Genomic DNA, 26,082 nt, shown 5'->3' with positions numbered 1-26,082 from the left:
TGTAGCTTGGAGAACTGATCTCTGGAGTCTGGCGATGGGGTGTAATTCCACGGGATCCCCAGGACCCACCTGGAGGATGGCATCCCTAGATTCACCAGCCTATGTCTTAGGGGCCAGAGCCCTCAATGTGGAGGGATGAAACTAGGGTTGGAGGAGGCACACCCTAAAGCACACACTGGCCAACCCCACCTTTCTCAGGCAGGCCAGGGATGAAGAGATCAAAACTTCCTCCAGTTCAGCGTCAGCAGACCAGCCTCCTGCTCACCCAGTGCTAAATGCCCGGAATCTGGACCTTTGTGCTAGAGGCCTAGCTTTCTGAGACTTAAGAGTGGGGGCACACTAAGCCGCTTCCCCCAGAACTGAGCTGTGTCATGCTAAGGCACCAAAGGGGGCAAAGGTTTCCCTTCCCTATTTCTCTCCACACCTCCCTCAATTCTTCATGGGCTCTAACACATTCCTTCCAATAGTGAAGCGTGTGCCAAGGAGAGTGTCTCTTAGTCAAGCAGAAACATGGAGCCACTGACAGACGTGGGTGAGGTTTACTACAGACTTGGGGGTTCCAAAGCCCGGTCTTTATCCTCCTAATCCACTGCTCCAATCGCCACCTTGCCGAGTATACATTCAGACAAAACATTCCTTTTCAGCTTGCGGGGTTTGAACCTCGGCAAGAAGGAAGATGCCACGCTGCCACTGTCAGCAAAAGAAAAATTTCCGTGCTTTCCTCTGCAGTATGTTTGGGAGCGAGTCCAACCCGTTTCAAAAGGGCTGACTCCCAAGTAAGCCTTGCCTAGGACTGCAGCCTTAAAGTGCAATCCTAGGCATACTTCCTGAGGAATGCTCCCTACCTCAGAGTGGGCTACAAAGGCCCAATCTTAAGCAGATTTCCTCCCCGGTCAGCCCTTTTTGAAGCTTGCCTTCTAAGCAAGCAAGCAAGCAAGCGCTGCAGCCTTAAAGAACTCTAAACATCTAGCTCCCAACACTGCAGAACATCGAGGTTCTCTGCAGCGCATGGAAACTGAACACAATGCAGATGGAATCCCAATTTCTAACATAAAAGTCCAAAAACCTCCACTAATCAAATGCGCAAAAAAAAAAAAAAAGGCGCTATCAGAGCTGCTAAATCTTCCCTGCAGTACATGCCTCCTCTCCCTTCTACTGCGGTTTGCACAAACTGAATATACTATTTATTGGTGATGAGACCCTGTCAAAACACATGCTGGAGATTAGTAAATGGAAGATCATCAAGAGAGACAAAAATAGATTTTTCTGCGTTTGATGCAAAGTTCAAATGCTATCCCTCCCCCTTCCCACCCCCCTCCCCGGCCAAGCAGTACACAGCCTCAACGGCACCTTTGTAAAATGGGGAATAACACGCAATGGGAAGTAGAGGATCAGTTTTATTACATGGAGAGATGTTTGCCGAGGTTGGGCTAAAGAGACTCTGGAGAAGTCAACTAAAATCCCATCCTGCAGAGGAGAACTGGAACTGGCTTAATTCTTGCACAAACACACACAAAAGAAGAGCGAAGCCTGGATCTTTATTCATTCAAAAATATATATATTTACCAACGCAAGGGTGCAATACAGTTAAGCACAAGCTGGCTCTATGCAAATATATTTTGAAAAGCCAGCAAACTGAGATGCCACATAGCTTGCCTTTCTAACAATTATCCGCACTTTTTCTCACCATTCCTTACGGTCCACCCCTTTTAAATATCCTGATTCAAACTTTATCCGTACACATTCCGAAAAACAACCCGCTGGTGCTAAAGTTCACTGAGAGGCAGGCACCTGAAATACAATACTTGTGATTCACAATGGCCATTCAGTTCTGAACCCTCCTTCATCCCCACTGGAGATGGGGCGGGACCAGCCATCCACCAGGAGGAGGAGCCTGAAGGGAAGGCGGGAGTTCATGCACTGGGGGCCAACCAGGCGGATACTGGAAAACGGACTCTTCCTCAGGGTCGGTGCTAGAACGAGGGAGATGACAATAACATTGGGTAAATAGTTGGCACGTACATGACACTTTCAGAGTGCTACAGATATGTTACTTCACCAATTCCTGCAACAAGCCTAGGAGGTATGATCAGTATTAGTATCTACAGGCTGCAGATGGGAGTGTGCGGCTAGAAGACGACGAGATTGGCTACATAAATAGAGCTGGAATAAAATCTGACCCTGGGGCTTCCTATTCCCTGGCTTAAATTCTGAGCTACCATCCCCAACCTTTTCCACAACTGATTTATGGACCACAACCATTGTGAAGCCCGCTGCTTGTACACCTGTGCCCATGACTGACACACACGTGAAATCTCCTAGTTTTCTGGGGCTCAGATAATTGTGCTGGCTGGGGAGGGGAAATAGTATATCAACAGAGTATTTCTCGGGATGGCTCCCTCTGTGTGTGCCCCCTCCCCCCCCCCAGTAGGTAGGCCACAAGGCACTGCCCAATGAAAATACACAGCTAAACGTCTTCGGAGGACCCGAAGGGAAGATTGGCATAAAGATCGGCTGAGCAGAGTGACCCAAATGGTTGGCAGCCCCTGCAGCAGCGCCGGGTCCAGAGCTGCCAAAAAGAAGATAACTCAAGGGCAGCCGGGCACGAGGGCAGTGCCAATTAGGCAGGAGCCCTCCAAAGGGAGCTCTGTCCCCTGTGTCCTAACTGCTGTTTGGTTCTGCTGAGTGCAGAGACAGCAGGGAGAAGCAGGTTCCACTCTGGCACCAGCCAGCACAGCCTGCCTCAAAAGACAAGCAGTGGGTGGAAAAGCCCCCAAGCAGAACCCACCCGTTTTTTCTCTTGAGAGGAAAAAAAGGCTCTTGGGCTGTTTTCCTCAACCCTCCAGGCTAAGGAAACTGAGAAGGCTGAGAATTTCAGAACCGCAAGGAGGGGAGGAGTACGAGCATGCGATCCTGAATCAAAGCTCTGCTACCATACCGGGGGATGCCAGGGATCCATCAAGAACTACAAGTAAAATAATGGTTTCCCCTTTGGGAGTTTGGTGGAAGCCCAAGGAGGATGGTGATGGAGCTGTGTGGGAAGGGACAGGAGAGATCTTGCTCATACCCAATAGATGAATTCTCCCCCCTTTCTTTCACACTCACCACCTCCATGAAGACGACCCCTCTGCCTATACCCCAAGCACCTGTACATGCACACTTATCCCCTTTGACTCCTGCCTCGGCTTGTCCTGCATCGTCTCTCCCAGCACTAGAATCTGAACAGCGAGCTCTACAGGGCAGGGGCTGTCATGTTCCCCTGCCAAGTGCTATGAGCAGCCAGCAACAGATGTAGGAGGCAAGCAGAATGAGCAAGATGCCGGGAGCGCTTGGGCAGTCATAGATGCCTCCTCCTCTCCCTGGCCATAGAGGCAGGCCTGCCGAGACCATCTGGAGTCCTGCAGGAACACCTCCAAGGGTCAGCCCGAAAAGCACGTACCTGTTCGTCTGAGCTGAGCCGAGCCGCTTGGCTCTCTTCTCCAGCCACTCCTCGACGGTCCCTGGGGGATTCGCTACCCCGCCCCGCTGCTGTTCCTTCGCTCTCCTCTCCTCTGTTTTTTTTTTTAAAGGCAGGTGACAAGAGTAGAGCTGCTTTAGTACGCTGTCCTTTTACTCCGTTCCATCCGCTCTTCATCAGCCTGCAGTTGTTCTCTCGGAGACCGTGGCTTTTGCCTGTGCAATTTGGCCCGGGGCGGAACCTCCCCCCCAGCTGTTCTCCTGGGCTTGGAGACTGGGCTGCTTCCAGGGTCAGCCTCTTTGCCTCTTCCTGCCCTACACTGGCCACCAGCCCTGGATGGCTTTCAAAAGATCCGCCCTTCTGGCCCGGCTCGACCCAATGCATTTGTACAGTCTGGGAGGTGAGCCAGCCTGGAAATCAGGGCAGTGAAAGAGGAGCCGGGCCTGGTTTTGCTCACAGATGATCTAGAGCCGGGGTAGTCGAACTGCAGCCCTCCAGAGGTCCATGGACTGCAATTCCCATGAGCCCCTGCCAGCATTCGCTGGCAGGGGCTCGTGGGAATTGCAGTCCATGGACCTCTGGAGGCCTGCAGTTTGACTACCCCCCGATCTAGAGGCTTCAGGGCCAAGTCCTATGAGACACTCGACCCACTTCTCCTGTTACTCCGAAAGCGGAGCGCTGCCTTTCTCTAGGCAGAGCAACCACAACACAGAGGAAGGCAGCCAAGGTTGATAGGGCCAAGATGCAAAACCCTTTAGGAAGCAAGAGTGTCTGCAGATTCACAAATGAGGATTCTAAAGCATTACAAGCCAGCAGCACGGTCCCTGAAAACAGCAAGGCTGGTAGAAGTGGCAACTCAAAGCCAAGCATCAGAAGGAGGGGAAAAGAACAAAACCCATTCATTGAAAACCCTGGGAGAACTTACTGGACGCTGAAAGGTTAACAAAGTGCCCAGCAAGTGTCCAGGAGGAAGCGTTCCGAAGGTGGGGAGCCAACACCAAAAGGGCCCTGCTCCTCGTTGTAATTCACCTCACCTCTGACAGAGGAAGGAGGCTGAGCAGGGCTTCAGAGGACGATCTCAACAGGGGTGAGGGAAGCAGGAGGAAAGATAGTCTTCTTTCCTTACTGGACTGCTTACTGGGAGGGCAGAGAGACATCGGTCTTGCCCTGCCCACCACCAGCAGGGGTCCATCTCCACCCAGAGGACCCGCCAATCTCCTACCATCCCCCCCCCCAGCCTCTTCCCATCAGTCACCTGCTCTAAACCGAGACACTGCATGTCACAGTTTTAACCAAAACGTTAAACATTTCCCAACAGGGTGTAAAATTAGCGACACTACTCCGGCAGAGTGAAGGATAACGCCAGTCTCATGATGGCAGCCAATTATTCTTCTCCCCTGTTGAATATTAATGATGGTGGCAGAAGCAAGACACACAGTGAGCAGCCAGAGATGGATAACGTGTCATATGCCGTTTGGCTGCTATTCAGGAACGGCACAATAAGGCAGTGGAAGGCATAGGCCGGGGGCGGGGGTGGACAGGGACTCAGATCTTCTGGGGTCTTGCAGATGGCCAGATCAACCTCTCCTGTTCTTCCATAGCACCCTCTTTCTCAAAGGACTCCCACCTTAAACCACCTCCTATCCCCTCCCCCCTTTCCGGTCCACATTGAGCTTATCTGTTATTTATTATTTATTTATTTGGATTTTTATACTGCACTTCCCTACGGCTCTGGGCGGTTTACACGGAACGTTGCACAAATTTACATAGAACTTTATGACAACCTATGACATCTCAACAATATGTCAATTTCAAAGAACATCCCAACAATATATCAGGTAACAACCACAACATGACATGAATAACAACACTGATATATTGCTGGGGGGATCAAACTGTTCAGTCATGGAAGGGGTGTCTGGGTTGGTCAGCCTCAAGTGAATGCCTGGTGGAAGAGCTTCCTTTTGCAGGCCTTGCGGAATTGCGGAAGCTCAGGCTGTGGTTTGTGATGGCATGGCAGGGAGGCATGGCCAGCTGACATGACTTCTGGGCCACCTCAAAGCCTGAAAGATCATTTTTCGGGGGCTCCTCCATGGTCAGAACTAGAAGAGAATTTTTCTTGCTGATGAGCTGGTTTTCTATTTGCAGGGTGCTCTCCTGCCCCATGGCATCTCCCATATCTGTCAAGCATCGCCTGATTAATATGCATGTGTGAAGCAGCCTGTACCTCCTTGATAATGTCTACCCTGCAAGCAGAGAAGGTACTGTGATATGCCCCTGCTTTCAAAGAGTTAGCCTGGCTTCCAGTGAAGCCCATTCACCTTCCTTGTCTTTAGGGTAACCTGGAAGCCTCTGATAAGCCCATTCATGCATGCACATCACCATCAGGTGGCAAGAAGACATGTGTGAACCAGCCCCAGGAGTCTAAGACATATGTTTTATTTTGAGAACATCCTCTCTATCCTTAGCCCGTACCTCAGCCTCAATTCCATAACACTGGATTATTAGCTATGTACTTTTGCGCCGTTGTGCTGTTTTTCCCTTTGGCTCCTTTCAACTTCCAGGTTCCAAAATCCTGGGTCCAGAATGCTCCTCCCGTGCCCCGGAATTCAGCTCGTCTCAATTCAGCCTGCCAGGAGCAGCAGACAAGGTTTAACCTCAATGTAAGTTGCACTCAGCAAGGCAGGAAAGAAGCCAGTTCAGGATTCTCTGCCACTGAGTTTCTTTAATTAAAAACATTTTGCTTTGCAGTATGAGAGGGAGGAGGTTTGCTGAGGGCCCCCAGAGGATTGCCTTCTCTCGCCAGCCAATTCAATCCCTCTGCTTTCATCCGGCCCATTTAACCTCTGCTGATAATCAATAGCAGCATAATTGGCGAACAAACCTGACAGGAGCAGCTGGTCAAATCCCCCTCCCGCTCCAGCTTCTTAGTAGAGGGCATACATTTCCTGACAGGTGCTGTTTACTGAAGCATTTTAGAGTGTTTTCAGATTTTTTTTCTATTATTATTTTGAAACGGTGTAGCCTAGTCTTGATCATACAGGCTGAAGCACTGTGGGAACAATATGAGAGAAATTCCACCCACAGAAAGGGGCAATGGGGACACCAGGAAGAAACCGCAGGTCAAGCACCTGCTTTGCACGCATGTGCCCAGGTCCAGTTCCCAGGCTCTCTGGTAAAAAGGATTAGTAGTTAGGGGGAGGGCAGTATATAAATATAATAAATAAAATCTCAGCCAGAGACTGTGAAGATTCACTGTTAGTTAAACTCAATTTTGGCCCAGACTGGCCTTTCTTGCATACTCAGGGAAATGCCAATCACCACTTTGGGGTCAGGGGGTGTTTTTCCCCCCAGGCCAAACTGGCCAGGGATTCTGAGTTTTGGGGGGTGGTGCATCATCTGGGCATAGAATTGGGGTCACTGTGGATGGGCAGGGAGTGGAGAGTTTCCTGCATTGTGCAGTGGGTTAGACTAGATGGCCCTTGAGGTCCATTTCAACTCTATGATTCTGTTTGCTCTTTGCAGTCTTACCTTTGGCAACTGCTTACCTTGTACCTGTGCGTTCAGCTTCTCCAAATCCACCTCAGTCATGTGAGAGAACCTGCAATTGGAGCCAAAGTCACATTGCCCTGCAAGGAAACCCAAACAAGGGCATATGAAACAGGGGGCATGTGAGTGTCTTGCATAGTGAAGGGGGTTGGACTAGATGACCCATGAGGTCCCTTCCAACTCCATTATTCTATGATTTTATGATTCTATGAAGCTAGTGGCAGCTTGCAGCCCTAACTAAAATATGCCTTCGCCAGAAAAACAAGTACACACCTGTCTGCAGGAACTTCCGGCAGGGCTTCTTACTCTGCTCCTCCTGAAGGACAGCTGCAGCATCTGTGGAACACAAAAGGACCACATGGGAGGGAGAACCAGGCCCAGCCGTTCTCCTTGCTTCAGCCTGGCATTATTCTAGCTTAGACTTTCTCAACTTTCTTACCCTATGGCTGGCAATTGCTGAAATAAAATACGATTGAACTTTTTTACTATTGAGAAACCCCTGAAGCATTCATTAAGCTTTGGGAAACCCCAGAAAAACCTGGTCTAGCTTTTACCCACGTGAGCCTTCTCCCGCAGGAATTAAAGTCATAATTTCAAGAGAAAATTGCAATGCTTTGTCCCTTCTCTGATTCTCATTCCTGGATCCCACCTATTTGCTAAATAGTTCCTTGTGTGGAATCAGCCAGAGCCTACCACCCTGCAGCCAACAATCGGAATCCAAAAACCACCTAAGGTGCTTCAGCACATACAACAGGCTCTCCCTCATCCCGCACTACACCCACAGCCCTTTCCTAGTCCCTGGGAATAGAACTTGCCTCCTACCTCGAAATAAGTCATACCAGACCTTCTTGGCCCTCAGGTGCTGCACCCCATTCAGGTGCTTCTTCCTGTTGTGGAGATTATCCTGAAACGAGCGTTCACAGTAGTCGCAGAAGTAGCGCTTCCCCATGCAGACTCCTCCAAGCACGCTTTCTGAAGGAAGATTAAGTACAATTTATCCACATGGTTTCCACACACTTTTCCATTGTGCAAGCCTCCATCCAGTCGCTTGTAGCTTCCATGAGGTAAGATTGTTTCTCAAAACTATTGGGCAGCCTCAATTACTACTTGCAAAGGCAGTCATCATGACTGCTACACTATATATACACTCTGGTGAGTAAGCCCCATAGATTGCAGTGGAACTAATTTCCAGATATAGATAAAGAAGATTGTATTTCATGCTTTCTAAAGCACGGAGCAGCACACTCCAATGAATGGAGTCTGTTATCTACTCAATCTTTAGCCCATCACAGCTTCAAGGATCTCAGTATGGCATATATATTTCCTTCCACTCTGTCCTATCAGCAGCTCTGTCAAGTAGATTAAAACGGGAAATCCACTAATTCAAGAAGCGGTTAAAGATCTGCTTACAAATGCAAGGATGCCAGGTGACGGAAAACAAAACACATTCCAAATGAGAATGGATGGCTTGTAGGGAAAAGATCTGAGATGTGGTAAAAGTGAAAAGGTTGACAGCATTTAAAAAAAATAGGGCAATAAAAGGTTGGAAAGTTTATTGGATCCCATTACTATACTATGGCAAAAAGGAAATTTGTAATCAAGGGCTATTAGTGGCAGTAATTATTGAGTTCCATTGCTATCTATTGAAGTACTTAGTCACAGGAGGGCCTTCACTTTAGTACGCTATTAGCTTCTTCCCCTCAGCTGTAGTAGAAGGAAGATACAGGAAAATACCTTACCTTGAAAGGAAATGCCCTTGTGGCTCTGGACATATAGAAACAGTGGAACATACACTCCTTCAGTATCAAGATTATAATAAGATTTGTACTAGTTTCATTCTATCACTGTTATGTAGATTTCCTTGGTGTTCAGGACAATTTTGCTGCTTACAGACACAAATAATGACACCTTGTAGTGTTCCAGGTTTTTTGCAGTAGCAATGAACATTCACAATAGGAATTAAGGCCATAAGAAGTCAGGGCCCAGGGTACCTGAGGGACTGCATTTCTGTCTCTGCCCCTCAAAGAGCTCTACGCTCTGTCACCACCAACTGGCTAAGGGTCCCTGGCCCAAAAGAAGCCCACTTAGCCTGAACCAGGGCCAGAACCTTCTCTGTCCTGACCCCCCACCTGGTGGAGATCAGGGCCCTAATAGAACTAAATCAGTTCTGCAGGGCTTGCAAAAGGGAACTCTTCTGCCAGGCATTTGGTTGAGCTTGACCAGAACCAGGAACATCTACAGGGCCCCTGCTCCCTCCCAGAAATCCATACACCCAATGTGAACCATGGACCTGTTCGAACCATTATTCTCATTAGACTGTTACCTTCAGTTACAGTTGCTAACGTAAGTGTTATTATTGTTGCAGTCCATTTATATGTTATTATGTAGAAACACAGTTCCATGTAGTATTTATGTTTCATTTAAACCACCCTGAGCCTCAGGGAAGGGCAGTATATAAATATAATTAATAAATAAATAAGGATGGCCTGTGCCAAATGAACTTTAGGGCTGCATTATCTTGGCGTAGTTTATTGTCTGTATATGTTCTTACTGCATATTTTATTTAGTATAATAATACTGCTACTGTGATTTAGGATGTCTTAAACTCTGGTTTTAACAGACGTATCACATCATCTTCTGCTGGTCTATGACTGTAATAAAGGTCTATGTAATTATAGATTTACCTCTGTTGTTTTGATATGTTGTAACACAATTAAAAAAACTCTTGAAAAACTCTTGAAAGGTAAGTTAAGAAAGCTGACATGCAGGTTTTATGGCAATACACAAGTTTCACTGTTAAATCATTGTACTGTACTGCATATGAGAGTTATAACGTAAACTGCCCTGAGCCGAAAGAGAGGGCAGTATATCAATATAATAAATAAAATAAATTTAAACTAAGCCTCCCCAGCCCCTCTAACCACCCCAATAGCATGCTGACTCTTCAAAAGAATGTGTTCCTGAGGGGACATGCAGAGGATTGTAGCTAGGCGAGTACCATACTTCTAAAAATGGAGTTCAATAGCACCTTTAAGACCAACAAAGATTTATTCAAGGTGTGAGCTTTCGAGTGCAAGCGCTCTTCCTCAGACTAACTGTAGATATATAAGGCAAAAGCAAATTATGGCAAATTAGTAAACTGTGTCATAATATCCAAATTAAGCCATATGATAATTCTTTGCTGAAACAGCTAAATCAGTCCTTTTGAGTTCAGTGGTAGTTCACAAAAACATTGCGGAAATAAAACTGTCCACGTTAGTAATTAATAGCAGACACTTCCCAGTTGTGAAAAGAAATAATCAAAAGGGACCAGTTGCTGGCCCCATCCGCGGAAGCATCCCTGCAAGTGGCAAGCTGTGCTGGCAACTATCTAGCCCTGAGACCAGAGAGTTAAATTCAAAATTGCCATACTTCTGTAACTCTTCCCACTGCCTTCAGGTTACTAAGCACAAGCTACTCACCGCTCTCCGGCTGCTACTCGCGTACAGCGCCTGCCACTTGGTGAAGAAACCTCAACATCTGTCGCAAATCCGAAACCCCCAAGATGTGAAAGCCGCAGCTTCTGCAAGCCTCCCAAACCAAAGACACGAACGCCCAAAGAATACACTACGACTCCCAGCAGCAGCAGCGTTCAAGTAACCCGTGTCACAGAAGGCATCGTGCAGCCCTCTGGGAACTGTAGTCAGTTTCCACGGGGAAACAAGACAGGCCAGCGGCCGCTCGACTCCAAAGCCCACAATTCCGCGCGAGCCTACCCGTCAACCCGCGCGGGGCGTCCCCGAGGGGCGAAAGAGGCGGGGAAGTCGTTGCGCATGCGCTATCGAGGGAGAGAGGCTCAAAATGGCGCTGGGCACTCAGGTGTACAATTTGCTTTTTCGCCGCACCTCCACCTTCGCCCTGACGATCGTCGTGGGCGTGCTGTTCTTCGAGCGGGCGTTCGACCAGGGCGCCAACGCTTTATACGAACACCTGAACCAAGGGGTAAGGCAGGCCCGAGCCAGGGGCTGGCAGGCGGGTGGTCGGGGCTGGCTGAAGGTCAAGCGCTTGCCTGGCTAGTGGCTTCCCCCAGGAGCGGGGCTGCACAGGGCGAGGCTCCAGAATCAAGCCCCAGAGCATCCCCGGCCTGCACCGACCACTCAGGTGGCTGCTTCGGAGGGCCCTGTGCCCCGCTGAGGTTAGCCACCCACTCTGCCTTTCCCCCAATCTCCAGGCATTGAAGCCGCCTTAGCCGGATTTCTCTTTCGCTCGTGTCCTCTTTCCCTTTCTTTGAGTACTTCCTGGAAAGAAAGGGGCATAAGGGCAAGGGTTAAGGTGACCAGATTTTAACATTGGTAAGGAGGGACACCATTGACCGGGGGGGGGGTATTCTTGATTAAAATTTTGATCTATATGGAGTAACAAAAAGTTTCATAGAACGCATAGAATGGAAAAAATAATATTGTAATATATATTTTTTAAATTTCAACATAAGTACAATTTGCCAGGTACCCCCAGATGCCCCTCCAAAAGTGGGTCACAGTCATCGTGTCATTAGCTGACCCAGGCAATGTTAGCCTAAGGGGGTCCAGATCACAAAAAGAGAGGGAGGGACCCAATCGTACTACCCTGGTCTACGTTCCGCCTCAACCAAATGCTTGGCAGAAGAGCTCCATCTTACATGCTCTGAGGAACCCACAGAGCTTCATTAGGACCCTTAGCTCTTCTGGGAGTTCTTTCCACCAGGTCGGGGCCAGGGCTGAAATGGCCCTGGCTCTGTTCGAAGCCAGGCATACTTCCTGGGGGCCAGGGACAACAGCAAATTCATACCTACAAAGCAAAGAGCCTTACGGGGGGGGGGGATAAGGCAATAAGTAGTCCCATAGATAGGTAGGCCGCATATACCTTTAAAGGTTAAAACCAGAACCTTGAACTTGATCCGGAAACTAACCGGCAACCAATGCAGCTGTTAGTGACCTAGTGAGGACCCTTGCAGCCGCATTCTGTACCAGTTGCAATTTCCAGATCGGAGACAAGGGTAGACCCATGTAGAGTGAGTTACAGAAGTTTAGTCTGGAAGTGACCATTGCATGGATCACTGTGGCCTTGTGTTCCATGGACAGGTATGGCACTAGTAGCTGTGCTTAGCAGATGATCTGAGCCTCCATAGACAGGGAGGTGTCAAAGATCACACCAAATTCCTGGCCACTGGTGCAGGTGTAAGTTGCATGCCGTCCAGGCAGGGGAGCTGCGCTTCCAAATCCTGTCCTTTTCTACCCAGACACAGAACCGCCATCTTGGAGGGGTTGAGTTTCAGATGATTTTGCCTGAGCCATCCAGCCACTGCTTCCAAACAACTGGCAAATGTTTCTGAGGTGAAGTCTAGCCGGCCATCAGGAGATAGACCTGGGTGACATCCCAGCCCAAAGCCCTGGTCCAGCTGGTGCATATACATGTTAAAGAGTGTAGAGGAAAGTATCACCCCTTGTGGCACTCCACATGAGAGCACAAAGGGGTCATATAACTCCTCCCCCCACAGCAACCTCCTGTGTCGATCCCTAAGAAAGGAGGCCAGCCATTGTAAGATTGTTCCCCCAATCTCAGTATCATCAAGGCGGTAGACCAATAACTCCACCTGTTGTATTCATGTACCTCCTAATTGTCTGCCATGTTCTGCTTTAAAAGCCATGGTGTCAGTTCTTCTGATTTACCTTGCCAAATCTTATTTGATCTCCAGTATATTTTCAGATCACTATATGCCACTGTGGCGATGTGCTATTCTTGATGATAACAGCTTTCTTTTGTTCTAAGGTACTGTTGTGGCTCGAAAACTAGAATTAACAGTTTTCTTAACTGCAGCTGCTGGGATTCTTTTCTTTTTTGGGGGGGAATGATGGTTATATGACAGATAAAAGTTCATATATACTGTTGGATTGTTATGGTTGTTGTTGACTATGTTGTATATTGATTTGTTCCATGTATCCCCGTATGATGTTGTGTGTAAACCTCCCTGAGCCCTATGGAAGGGCGGTATAAAAATCCAATAAATAAATAAATCAGCTGCAACATAGTCCCTGAAGCTGTTAAGATCTAGCACATTCTTGTGCTAGTCCTTTCTTATACTCAGGAACTGTCTGTGATCCTGGGCTTTGCCACAGTGTTTTAATAATTTAAGAGGGTAGCTGTGCAGTCTGCAGTAGAACAGCTTCATTTGAGTGCAGCGGCACCTTGGAGACCAAGAAGAGTTTCCGGTTGCAAGCTTTCAAGAGTCTGAAGGGAGTGTGGACTTTTGAATGCTTCCGAGTAATGCAGTAACAGTGTACTGTTCCCTTCTGTTCTAGGGGTTTTATTATGTTTTGTGATGTGCTAGTAAATTGTGAGGTCAGCCATGCAGAAAAAGTCTTTGGGCACACAGCCCATGTCGTGGTCACCTGTGAGTAAGAGTAGCAAGTGGTCTGTACCCATAGTTCTGACAATAGTCTGTTGGTAAGAATGTTGCCCTCTTTAGGATGTGGACAAAATAAAGAGGGTGCTGAGGATGAACTGGGGCTTGAGGACCAAGTCCTGCGAGGAAAGGCTGAGGGACGTCTGAGCGTTCAGCCTGGAGAAGAGGAGGTTGAGAGGGGACATGATTGCTGCCTTTAAGTATTTGAAAGGCTGTCACATGGAGGAGGGCAGGGAGCAGTTCCTGTCAGCAGCAGAGGATAGAGCCCACAGTAATGGGTTCAAATTATGTGTAATATCACCTAGATCAGTGGTTCTCAACCTTCCTAATGCCACGACCCTTTAATACAGTTCCTCATGTTGTGGTGACCCCCCAACCATAAAATTATGCAAGTGTTCTTTCACAGAAATTAAAGCAAAACTGACCAATGGCGTGAAGATCCATTGTTCATGATGGTATATAAATTGTATATAAATTGGCGGGTACCTTCATAAGGAGCAGCAACGGTGGCGTCACCCCTCCCCTCCCGCCAAGCTGCTCACCCTGCCACAACCCCTGTGAAAGGGTCATTCGACTCCCAAAGGGGTCCCAACCCCCAGGTTAGGGGGAAAAAATTAACAGTCGTTCAGCTCCTTAAGTTGTTGATGGTGAGCTCCCCCTCACTGGTGGTCTTTAAGCAGCAGCTGAACTAGATGCAGATGGCCCATATGGCCCATTCCGACTCTTATGATTCCTGCTTCTGAGTATTTTGCAATCTATGTATCCTTTGTGTAAATATCTGTGGGTGGTTTTCCTTGCCCCAGACTGCACTGTTCAGGGCAGTGAAAGACATTGCGGTGATTCTGAGAAGGGGCTCGAGTTCAGGAAGAGCCAGGTGATCAGTTCACAACCACAAATATTAGTTGAATGTCCCTATTAGCTGTAAAGGGACAGTTGCTTACAAAACAGTAGACCCTATTAATCTTTTGCTTGAAACAATCCTTATTGGATTTTTAGCTATATTACTGTTCCTTGCACCACCAACTCAATTTTTTTTAGGAATCCCAGGAGCGCTAACGGGTGGTCACTGCCAGGCTGTAATATCCTGCTCAGAAGCAGACATCCCTGCGGCTCCTTAGAGAATATTGTTGTCTCTTTGCTCTGCAGAAGCTGTGGAAGCACATCAAGCATAAATACGAGACTGATGAAAAATAAAGCATGGAGAAGCTGGACTCCCTGTGGGACCTTCGGTGATCCCTTCAGTACAAAACCCATCTTCCTGATTGTCTCAGATAGACACACATGGCTGGACAAGGGCCTTCTGAGCAGCTGGCAGAGTGCACCTCCCAAGAGTGACAAAGCTATCTGGACTTGGGGCTGTTGTGCTGAAATGTAGCCTAATAAAATATGTTCTCAGATGTGTACATCTTGTACTTCTGACCTTCTATGACTCTTTTCTGTGTAGCTCCTCTTTTGGGGTGACTCCTCTTTTGGGGTGACATTATGGGCCAGACTAGACATGGCAAGGGAATCAGTCTCCCTCTGTTCATGTATTAAGTTGGAGTATTATCTAATTTCTAAGTAATTGAGCACAAAGGGGAGGGGAGCTAAGCACTGCCTTTGCATTCAGTTTCTTATTCCAGCTTGGTGGCAGTACAGGAAGGGAGTTGAGGCAGGGCTTCCCATCCTTTGCTTGCATTCTTAAACATGGTTTTTACAAACTATATTGCCACCACTTACTTTAGGTGGGAATGAGAGTACTGATACACTGCTTGGGGATCGGAGGGGGGGGGGTAGAAAGTTGGCACATTGAGGAACAAGAACAAAATTCACGTAACACCTTTTATTAGACCATACAAATCTACAACACTCTGCAAGCTTTATTACATGAATTTTGTTCTTGTTTTGGGGTGGGGGTTTTGTCATGAACCAATTGCTTAGTCAAATATTTCTGCTATATCTAACAAGATTTTAACACTTTGTTCGAGGGAGTTATTCATAATGTGGCTGGAATGGTGGGGAGGGAGGGGAGAAAAAGTTCTTGCAGATTAAAATGCAGGAATGCTACTAGAATGTAGAATATAGTTCAAAAGAGTCCTTTCCTGGTCAGTTGAGGGGCTTCTCAAACACTTTGGGCCAGCATACAGAGATGCTTTGTTTGTCCTACTGACAGACTTGACAATATGGTGCAAAGTGTTAAATTATGCACATTGGTTTATTTGTTCTGTACGTCTGCTTCTGGTTGCTGTTGGCAGGATCTAAGAACTTTTCAAAGCAGGGGAGTTCTGTTACTGTGACCTTTGTTGGTCCTGCTGACTTGTCCTTCGGGATCTTCATACAGTAATATTTGACAGACTTTCCTTATAGCCATAAAGTTGCTGTGTAATCAAATGACACCCTGAAATGGTTTCTGGATACACAAGCAGATAAGATGAAAACTAAATCCTTAATCTGTGTTTGATTTGTAATATGCAAACAACACAGAAATCAAGTCGATAATATGGTCAGGAACACAAGTAATATTCTTCCCCAGATACTTTGTTATTTTCTGCCATCTGCTCATTACGGAAGCACTTGGTTTTAGCACATTTTCTGCTTAATGAATACTGACAACCTAAAGCCATTATGTAGGGGTTTACCTCCTCGGCTAGATTTGCCGTGTCCCTTCCCCTTGGCTGAGTTCCACCCTCTCGCTGAGAAGGCCATTGAGTCAGTGCTCAAACGTCAGTTAACGTCTCCCTGTGGAGCTGGTATACATCACTGAACTGGCTCAACATCTGACATTATGCTCTACCTTGGAGATTATATTAGGCAGGGTTCACTGATGAAGAAATCCAGTTGTCAGATTTTTTAAAAATAAGATTCAGTGAAGGACTTACGGATAGAACCAGAGTCTTAATACATTATATAAGCCGGGCTTTCTCAATCAGGGTTTTGTGAAACCCTGGGTTTCTCTAATGGGTGGGAGTTAATTTTTTATATGTGTGTGTGTGTGTGTGTGTAAAATTAAAAGTTTATTGGGTGATATGACCATATATAGACATGTTGACCCCCCCCCCCTTCCCAAAATGGCCACTGACGGAGAGGCTGATTCTGTGAAGGCTCAAGGGGGGTGGGAGGTTACAGTAGACAATTGGGGAGGGGGGGACAAAAGCACGGACATTGTGGATACCTATGGACTGCATCTCAAAAAGGCCATCAGATCTAGAAATGAACAACTAATGCCCAAGCAGTTACGGAAACATAAGGAAAGCCTTATGCACCTGGTCTGGCAAAATAAGATGATGATGAGCAGAGCAGGATAACAGGCTTATAAATTTGGTAACAGTCACAGTAGACAAAACACTGCAAGGTTTGTGACGGGTGCCAACCAAGGGGATGGGGGGGGGGGGAGTTAAGCCTCTTCTTCCCCTGTAGCCCAAACCAGAGGCCCCTACAGCTTAACAATAAAAGACTCTAAACAGGCCATGGGTGTTACGATATCTCATCTACTTTGATCCTGATGGACATTTTAATCCCTAGTAATGCTGGATCTCAGCAGTCACCCTAATAAATTGACAAGTACTCCCTCCAGGGCTAAGACAAAGGCGGGGCAATGCACACACCTGACGAACTTGTAGCAATCCACTCTTACAAAACTGGATAATAGCCATTAGCTTAGACCAGAGGGCCGTCCTCCATTAATCTATCAACACAGCTATGACGGCCAAACAGAACCCCTCATGTCCAGAAGCAGCAAACCTCTGAATAACGGGCTGAAGGCAGAAGAGGAGTCGGACGCTGCCCTCAGGCCCTGCTTCTGTGGCTCCCTGGAGGCACCCAGCTTCCGACTGCTGGAAATAATGCTGGCCTGAATGCAAATTGGCCTGATGGAGCAAGGCGCTTCCATTATGAGTACCAAGAGAGAATTTATAGGGCAGCCGAAAGAACAGCAAGGTTCTTTGAGTGGGAATAAAAGTAGTTTGTGCCATCACTATAAATATCTCAACACACAGCTGTTGCAGTTCTCCCATGTAATGAGATCAAATGTGTTACATACATTGGGCAGTAAACCAGAGTCAGGCTGTTATGCAAGAACCCTTTCAAAAAGGGGAAAGTGCTGCATTTGGGAGTATGATGCCTTCCACGATGTCCGTTGTAAGGTGAATGGCCCCCTTCAGGATGGGATCATGCCTTTATTACGCTTTCTGTCAGCCATGGCTCGCCGGTTATGGTTAGCCCTGGTCCCCTTGCTGGCTTCTTTCTTCCTCCGCTCCTGGACTGTCTCTCGACTCTGGCCGTGTCCTTTGGCACCACCGACGATAGCTGTTGAGTTATCTGGCTTATGCCTGCAGCAGACAGAAAGTAAAATCATTGTCACAAGTTGTGCACTGGGCAGCTGGAAGAATCAACCCATGTTTCTAGTCCTCTTTTTATTATAAGAGAGATGTAGGCCGATTCACGTGTCTCTAACAGTAAGCAAAACAAAATCACGGGGAGAGTAAGGCAGTGAGCAAGAATATTGTTAAGGATGCTGGAGTAGCCAACAAAAGTACCTCTATTTGTTTATCTTATTTATAGCCCCCTTTCTCACTGAGAGAGAGAATCCTCAGATGAACAATTCAACCACAGAAGGAGGAGATAGGCACCTTAAGTAACAAAGCTGACAAAAAGATTACTGAAGGTGGAGAGAAAGACATTTCAGAAAAAGTGGAAAGAATGTTCTGCAAAGGAATGTTCTCTGCAGAAGTTATGTTGCCGAAATGCCCGCACCAATGCCTCTTTTCAGGGAAGACATTTTAGAAGAAGAAGAGTTGGTTCTTATATGCCGCTTTTCTCTACCTGAAGAAGTCTCAAAGCGGCTTATGTTCGCCTTCCCTTCCTCTTCTCACAACAGACACCCTGTGAGGGAGGGGAGGCTGAGAGAGCCCTGAGATTACTTCTCAATCAGGACAGCTCTCCCTGAAGGAGTCTCAAAGCGGCTTCCAATCGCCTTCCCTTTCCTCTCCCCACAACAGAGACCTTGTGAGGAAGGTGAGGCTGAGAGAGCCCTGATATTACTGCTCAGTCTTCCAACCAAAATACATAGCTGGTTATTGGGGTGATGCCAGGGTTGGAGATCGACTGGACCCCTCCAAGGGATCAGGTCCCTGCAGTAATATCTGTGCGCCCCACCCAAGGGTGGCTGCCAGGGGGATTAGAGATATGTTTTTACCAGTTAGGGGGTATTGTTATTATATAGGGTTTTGTGGTTTTATTTTGTGACCCGCCATGAGTCCTTGGAGAAGTGGCAGGATAGAAATCTAATGATAAATAAATACATAAACCTGGCCTTGCTAAAGGAATGGAAGGTAGCCAATATAGCTCTAGTTTTAAAAAGAAGATATATACACATCTGGGCTTTATGGGGCTAGAGCAGGGGTAGTCAAACTGCGGCCCTCCAGATGTCCATGGACTACAATTCCCAGGAGCCCCCTGCCAGCGTTCGCTGGCAGGGGGCTCCTGGGAATTGTAGTCCATGGACATCTGGAGGGCCGCAGTTTGACTACCCCTGGGCTAGAGTGACAACACTCTGCCAAGTGCCATGATGTGCAAGATCAGAGTGAAGTGGCAAAAAGGGGACTAGCCAACGATGGCCTTTATTTCTCAAAGAACCAGGTTCCGTGGAACCACCGCCAACAGGAAGTGGTGCTGTTCACCCCACAGAGCAGGGGCATGTCTCACCCTTTCCTTGCGAGGAAGGTCATCCGCCTGGCTTCGGCTCTCTCTCGCAGCACTGCTGGGTCCTGCACAAAGTGGTCCTGCCGTGGAATAGAAAGAACATTTCATTTCTTGAGGTTTTGGCGGGGGCGGGGCGGGGAGAGGGGAGCTTTCAAAAAAGTGGTCCTGCTCATGAATTCTAGAGGTGATACAGTTTGTGAGAGGAAAATAGAAAACAGCATGTTCAGACTGGCCCCCAAAAGTCTGAGGATGTATCAGAATGTATTATTGCACCTAGACAGCATTCTAACTAACCAAAATGACCAGTTTGACCGTATGGTTTGTCTGCACTCAAACATAGAGCTTGATATGCTTGCTCTTTTGTACTGGCATGTGGGAACTTCCTATAAAAAGGTAAAAGTAAAGGTCTCCCCTGTGCAAGCACCGAGTCATGTCTGACCCTTGGGGTGACGCCCTCTAGCGTTTTCATGGCAGACTCAATACGGGCTGGTTTGCCAGTGCCTTCCCCAGTCATTACCGTTTACCCCCCAGCAAGCTGGGTACTCATTTTACCGACCTCGGAAGGATGGAAGGCTGAGTCGACCTTGAGCCGGCTGCTGGGATTGAACTTCCAGCCTCATGGGCAGAACTTTCAGACTGCATGTCTGCTGCCTTACCACTCAGCGCCACAAGAGGCTCTAGGGAACTTCCTATATTTTCGCAATCACACTAAAAAAACAACGGCTATCTATCCCGGTTTCATCATAGTGTGCCACACAGCTGCTCCCCAAACATTTTCGTAAGAGTTTTTTTCCAGCACTGTGAGCTGCAAATGACCCAGAGATGTTCAACATACCAGGTAAACCGTGCCCTCAGCCAAGATTAGCCCAGGGCTATATTTCAGTGCTCTCTTCCCCCCCACCCACCCCCAACCCTGTCCCAATACAATATTTCTTCTCTTCAACCAACCTGCTAGGAAGGACGCTGGTGGATAATTTCCTAACTGAGCAAAACGTTTGGGAACCGACAAGAAGCCAAGAATAGATAAATGGTTTTTGAAAAGCTTGGAAGGTTATTATTATGAGCAAATTAACTACTACAATCAAAGTCAGACAGGGAGAAAAATAAAGTTGTGCTGCAGTTTTTTTTTGGGGGGGGGGGAGTTCGCACATTATCGGAATATAAATGAACAGGAGGGGGACTCACATTCACAGCAATTTCCTGTGATAAATGGAAAGTACTTTCCGTGTGCATACAGCAGTAGAAGGCAGTTAATAGCATGTTGCTTGTGCTTTTGTATGCACATTTATTAAAGTATCTTTAAGGAACGCACTGCTAGATTCAGGACTGCTATGACAAACTTTAAAATAAGGCACCCCTAATTAGCCCAAGCGAGCCCGATGAAGAAGAAGAGTTGGTTCTTATATGCCGCTTTTCTCTACCTGAAGGAGCCTCAAAGCAGCTTACAATTGCCTTCCCTTTCCTCTCCCTACAACAGACACCCTGTGAGGGAGGTGAGGCTGGGAGAGCCCTGAGATTACTGCTCGGTCACAACAGCTTTCTCAGTGCTGTGGCAAGCCCAAGGTCACCCAGTTGGCGCGGAACCCGGCTCACCAGATTAGAAGTCCGCACTCCTAAGCACTACACCAACCCATCAAATCTCAAAAGCTAATCAGGGCTGGCACCCTGGTTAGTATTTGGACCGGACTCCTTCAAGGGTTTGGGTTCCTCCAAGGAACACTAGGGGTCATGATGCGGAGGCAGGAAATGACCAACCACCCCCCAAATGCCCCTTGCCTGGCTGCCACACAGTCCTTGGATCTCCCGGCTACTACACGTGCCATATGACAAATAAACAGCCTTCATGCAGAGCAGCCCCACTGGCCACGGATCCCTGGCTCCTATTGCATGCAGACATGAACATTTCTTCATTGCAAAGAAGCAGCACTGGCTGAGTGTTCCAACAATGGTTATCAAGGAGTTCCTTTACTTTCAACCTCATAAGATATCTGTGTATTTCCCCCTGGTTTCAGGCAGATCCAAGGAACTCAATTGATCCTCGCCATTCCAATACAGAAAAGACCTCTTGTTGTCTTCCTCTCTCTGGCAAAGGAATCTGAATGCAGCCATAGACCAAGGACACCTATTTATATCTACATGCTCTAATATTCAGCATTACGAATGTCAATGAGAGAAGTCCTTCAAAACCACGGCGTGGGATGTAGTTCTCTCCCCCGCCTCCTTTTTGATTTTTTACTTTTGTCACATTCAGCCTGAGGAAGATTTCTTGTGCACTCAAATAACTGGCATCCTGTTTTGTGTCGTTGCTGTTAGTCTTAATAAAAGGTACTGCACGGCTTTTGTTCTCATTTTGGAATTTTGAGCTTAGTGACACACCTGTGTTGGGCTACAAAAAGAAGTTGGAGAGGACAGATGCAGGCGGCAGATTTCCATACCTGCTGCCTCTCACCTGGATACTGTAAGAAAAGAACAAGAGTCCAGTAGCCTCTTAAATCTTAAAGACTAACACAACTGGTGGTAGGTTGTGAGTTTTCGTGAGTTTCTGCTCAATTCTTCAGATCTGATGAAAGCTCAGACCCTGCCACAAATATTGTAAAGTCTTTAAGGTACAATTGGACTCATGCTCTTCTCATAGAATCATAGAATAACAGAGTTGGAAGAGATCTGGTGGGTCATCTAGTCCAAACCCCTGTACAATGCAGGACACTCACAACCCTCATCCACTGTAACCTGCCACCCCCTTGAGCCTTCACAGAATCAGCCTCTCTGTCAGATGGCTATCCAGCCTCTGCTTAAAAATTTCCAAAGATGGAGAACCCACCACCTCCCGAGGAAGCTTGTTCCACTGAGAAACCACTCTGTCAGGAACTTCTTCCGGATATTTAGACGGAATTTAGAATCATAAAATCATAGAGTTGGAAGGGGCCTCCTGGGTCATCTAGTCCAACCCCCCCGTACTATGCAGGACACTCCCAACCCTATCACTCATCCACTGTAACCTGCCACCCCTTGAACCTTCACAGAATCAGCCTCTCCATCAGATGGCTCTCCAGCCTCTGCTTAAAAATTTCAACAGATGGAGAACCCACCACCTCCCGAGGAAGCCTGTTCCACTGAGAAACCACTCTACCACTACAGACTAACACAGTTACCCGTCTTGATCTTATCACCCAAATAGTGGAACATTTCTAGCCTTCATGATTCCAGAGGCCTTGTTCCATAAAAGAAAACCTTCTCTTGAGAAGCCGGTCAAATTAGTGATCAGAGAGTGGGCCTTGGGAGGAAGCATGTCTCAGAAGCACAGTGACGTTGAAACTAGTCATTGTGAGAAGATGCCTGGCATGGCACACAAAGTGCCCTCCATGCCTGGCAAAGCCTCACTGCCTGTTGCCCCAACGGGTCCTAGCCAGCCATCTAGTGAGGGTGAAGGCAGAGGATTCCAAGGATCCAGGATGATGCAGTCCAACGAACCCATATATCACTCTAGGTCAGGGGTAGTCAAACTGCGGCCCTCCAGATGTCCATGGACTACAATTCCCAAATGCTGGCAGGGGCTTCTGGGAATTGTAGTCCATGGACATCTGGAGGGCCGCAGTTTGACTACCCCTGCTCTAGGTAATGAGGGCACAGACTTGGTTGTAATGGCCAAAGAGGCTGCTGGGGCTGCATGGAAAAAGGGAGGGGACTATGGATGCCTTCTGCTAAGGCTAGATCCAGGAGGAGAAGGAAATAACAGAAAACAGCTCCCCGGGGGCGACCCTCTGCCAATCTCCATGCCAAACCAGCAGTACTGCGAAATGAGGATACCCCAGTGCAAAGCTTCCTCATACCGTGGTTCATCCTCTGTGTTCAGAGCAGAACAGGAAAAGACGCTGCCTCGTCACATCAGAAACTGCAATATGCAAGTGCTTACCCCATGACCTTTTCCCACCCCCTCGCCAATCAAATCACCTTGGCAGCCTCCTTTGCATTTGTTTCTGCCTCTTCTTCCTCTTCCTCTTCCTCCTCTTCCTGCTCTTTTGACCTCAGGACCTGAGGGATGGTAAAAGGCCTACAGGGAAGGGGTGGGGTAGATTGAGAGAATACAGCGAGAATTTCGAGGTGAACAATCCACAGTGACGATCCCCACAAAGTTTAGCCCTGCCTGAGGATGTGCATCACACCAACAAGGAACATCTTCAATTTTTGTTCTCACTGGGAGAGATTGGCATGTGCTCACCTCATCTATAAATACCCTCACGTTTGGAGGTAAACCCAATTTTATCTGCCTTGTGGGAACTAGTAAGAAAAGGGAAGCGCACGTGACGGGCTCGTTGCCTTATGCTCAGCTTTTAATGGAAGCAGGAAGCATTTCTGTGCCAGGTGCTACTCATGCTCTTCACCAGTAGATACACAACAAAAAGACCCGCTTCTGAGCCTGCTTCTCCCATTCTAGTCCAAACCCCTGACCCAGCGCTACTCACCCTGTGGCTTGCCGAGAGCCTCATCTGCAATGTCCATAAAACTAGAACAGCCACATGACTGCGGTATGCTCTGTGCACCACCCAACCAAACTTATACACGTAAGATACAACTATGACCATGGCTGCACCCGCATGAGTTTCTGGATCCTTTCCTTCTGTCTGTAGCATGGGGCCTGGTGGTGGATGTTTCAAGGTGGGAATCACCTGTCGGCAACAAGCTCACTTGGGGGAATTTGGAGCGGGAGCAGTGCTCACAAAAGCCACATGTCAAATAGCCACATATGACTTCCTAGTTGGTCAATCCCACTGTGGGGGAGGCTGCCAGGCTCGTGGACCCATGGGGGAGGGCAGGGAGGCCAGCGGGAATGGTGGGCTGCCGCAGTGGAGGTTGGCGTATGCTGCCTGCGGTGGCGGCAAGGAGGTTCACTGGTTGTGGCGGAGGGGGGCAGGGAAGAGCCTCTGACTGGCTTTCAGTGGGGGAGGTCCCTCCCACTGAGGGCCAATCAGAGGCCACCTGGTGCTTCCCCATGGCACACCAGCTCCAATCAGAAGGCTGGCACGTCATCAGAAGTACGGACATGATTTTATTTGTTATGATATCTACAGTCTTTTTGCTGATGACTGTCTGTATGTTGCTCTTTTATTCAGTGCTTAGACTGAACCTCTTCTGATCAGGCAACAACCCTTAGATTGAACCACTTCTCCCCCGGCAAGGATTTTCAAATCTCAATCTGCTCTTAACTATAAGCACAAAAACATGTTCCATCTATGACGCGGGCCAGGTGTGGCCAAACTATGGCTCTCCAGATGTCCATGGACTACAATTCCATGCTGGCAGGGACTCATCATAATTGTGGTCCATGGACATCTGGAGATCCACAGGTTAGCCACCCCCGACATCGGCCAATCCACAAGGAGCTCCAAACTCACCTCCTACTGATCAGCTCATCGTCCGAGTCGGCATCGTTTGCTCCCACCTGGTTGCCATCATAGGTATCATCGTACTCATCCTCATAATCATCCTGGCAGAAAAGGCCCTCTCCGCTCTGTTCTGGAACCTCCTCCACTATCACAGAGTACTGACTGTAGCGCTCCCTCTGTTCGGCCACGATGCTCTTGTCATTCAGTAAACCTTTGGTTGTGGTTCTGTCACTCCTGTAAGTCGACAGCAACAACAACAACAACAACAAAGATAGTTCCATTTGGTCTCACCTACTGTACCTGATCTTTAAAAGTAAACATAAAGGAGCACATTAAAATCAGAGTCCAGTAGCCGCTTTAAGACCAACAAAGATTTATTCACTCTGCGTTCCTTGACTCGAAAGCTCACGCCCTGAATAAATCTTTGTTAGTCTTAAGGATGCCACTGGACTCTGATTTTATTGTGCTACTTCAGACCAATACGGCGACCCATTTGCATCTATCAATAAAAGAGCACATGTCATTTTTCAGGTGGGGCGAGTGGAGAATCCTGCCCTATAAAATCGATTCAGCAGGCAGAGTTGGTCACTTTGTCCCATGAAAGAAGTGGTTATCAGTGGCACGGATACCATTTCATTGGCTTTATGATCTGTTCTCTCTGTTTGCTGGAATTCATTAGCGACTAGACACATGAACCACACCCACAGATGATCTGTTCTTTTGCAAGGCCTTCTCCTGCCTTTGCCATCTATATTATCTTCCACTGGATGCCATGTGGGCTTACAGACATGCTTTTGCAATAGCCCGTCAAAAAGATTTGCATTCCAGAAAGATAGCTAAGTAAGCTGCTTGTGGTTTGCAGCCACAAATTCCTGCACAACTGCATACTACTAGGCAGGCAAAAAATAACATGAAACGTGATGAAGCTGCAAGGGACCAGGAACCATCAACCACAATGTACATAAAAGGACTGGGTGCCTGCTTGTCCTGCCTTAACCTGTTTCTTATCTCCCTTACCACCTTCAAGCAATTGACTGGATCAACTTTCCTCTCCCCCCTTTTCCTCAACTCATAGAATTGACAATGGCCCGTCTGCCGATTAGAAGAGTTGGTTCTTATATGCCGCTTTCCCCTACCCGAAGGAGGCTCAAAGCGGCTTACAGTCACCTTCCTATTCCTCTCCCCACAACAGACACTCTGTGGGGTGGGGGTGAGGCTGAGAGAGTGCTGATATCACTGCCCGGTCACAACAGTTTTATCAGCACCGTGGTGAGCCCAAGGTCACCCAGCTGGTTGCATGTGGGGGAGCGCAGAATCGAACCTGGCATGCCAGATTAGGAGTCCGCACTCCTAACCACTACACCAAACTGGCAGATTACAGTTCTGCAACAAAGCTGAACCTCACCTATGGACCATGAAGGTTAGAACATATCTAAATATTCTTGGACATTCGATTGTTATTCTTGGACATTCGATCTTACTTATTCGATTGTTTGAAGGCTTATAATCTTTTTTCCCTTGCCTGTCTTGACTTCTCTTTCCCCTTAGCTCGTTAGCCCAAGCACCTTCCCCAAACCCCCAAACTGCTTCCC

At 47.7% G+C, this 26,082-nt stretch overlaps 3 protein-coding genes across 8 annotated transcripts in view; 1 reads left to right on the top strand and 2 right to left on the bottom strand.

Moving 5' to 3' along the window:
* Nucleotides 1-1,518: 1,518 nt before the first annotated feature.
* Nucleotides 1,519-10,653, bottom strand: ZMAT5 (zinc finger matrin-type 5). Of its 2 annotated transcripts, none has more exons than XM_077307952.1 (6): nucleotides 10,468-10,653; nucleotides 7,829-7,974; nucleotides 7,280-7,342; nucleotides 7,006-7,086; nucleotides 3,440-3,551; nucleotides 1,519-1,973 (listed from the first exon to the last, which is right to left on the bottom strand). In XM_077307952.1, exons 2-6 carry the CDS (start codon nucleotides 7,953-7,955, stop codon nucleotides 1,844-1,846), a joined length of 513 nt encoding a protein of 170 aa, XP_077164067.1. In that variant the 5' UTR covers nucleotides 7,956-7,974; nucleotides 10,468-10,653; the 3' UTR covers nucleotides 1,519-1,843. The 2 variants fall into 2 exon arrangements, with proteins under 2 accessions (XP_077164067.1, XP_077164066.1); XM_077307951.1 differs by having other exon boundaries at nucleotides 7,829-7,978; nucleotides 10,468-10,649.
* A 106-nt stretch (nucleotides 10,654-10,759) lies between these two features.
* Nucleotides 10,760-14,839, top strand: UQCR10 (ubiquinol-cytochrome c reductase, complex III subunit X). The gene is made up of 2 exons (XM_077307953.1): nucleotides 10,760-10,987; nucleotides 14,574-14,839. The coding sequence occupies exons 1-2, from the start codon at nucleotides 10,847-10,849 to the stop codon at nucleotides 14,619-14,621; spliced, it is 189 nt and encodes a 62-aa protein (XP_077164068.1). The 5' UTR covers nucleotides 10,760-10,846; the 3' UTR covers nucleotides 14,622-14,839.
* Nucleotides 14,840-17,402: 2,563 nt separating this feature from the next.
* The window catches only part of ASCC2 (activating signal cointegrator 1 complex subunit 2), a 42,893-nt gene continuing 34,213 nt past the window's right edge, over nucleotides 17,403-26,082 (bottom strand). For all 5 annotated transcript variants that reach the window (XM_077307244.1, XM_077307248.1, XM_077307245.1 and 2 more), the window contains 4 exons: nucleotides 24,500-24,724; nucleotides 23,058-23,157; nucleotides 19,110-19,186; nucleotides 17,403-17,734 (listed from right to left, as the gene is read on the bottom strand). In XM_077307244.1, the coding sequence (XP_077163359.1) occupies nucleotides 17,563-17,734; nucleotides 19,110-19,186; nucleotides 23,058-23,157; nucleotides 24,500-24,724 (574 nt within the window). In that variant the 3' untranslated portion in view covers nucleotides 17,403-17,562. The remainder of the gene's footprint in view (nucleotides 17,735-19,109; nucleotides 19,187-23,057; nucleotides 23,158-24,499; nucleotides 24,725-26,082) is intronic.

This window comes from Paroedura picta, chromosome 13 (assembly GCF_049243985.1).
Source record: "Paroedura picta isolate Pp20150507F chromosome 13, Ppicta_v3.0, whole genome shotgun sequence".
NCBI classification, from domain to species: Eukaryota; Metazoa; Chordata; class Lepidosauria; order Squamata; family Gekkonidae; genus Paroedura; species Paroedura picta.
Note: the sequence above shows the minus strand (reverse complement) of the source record. Positions and strands in the feature narration are given on the sequence as shown.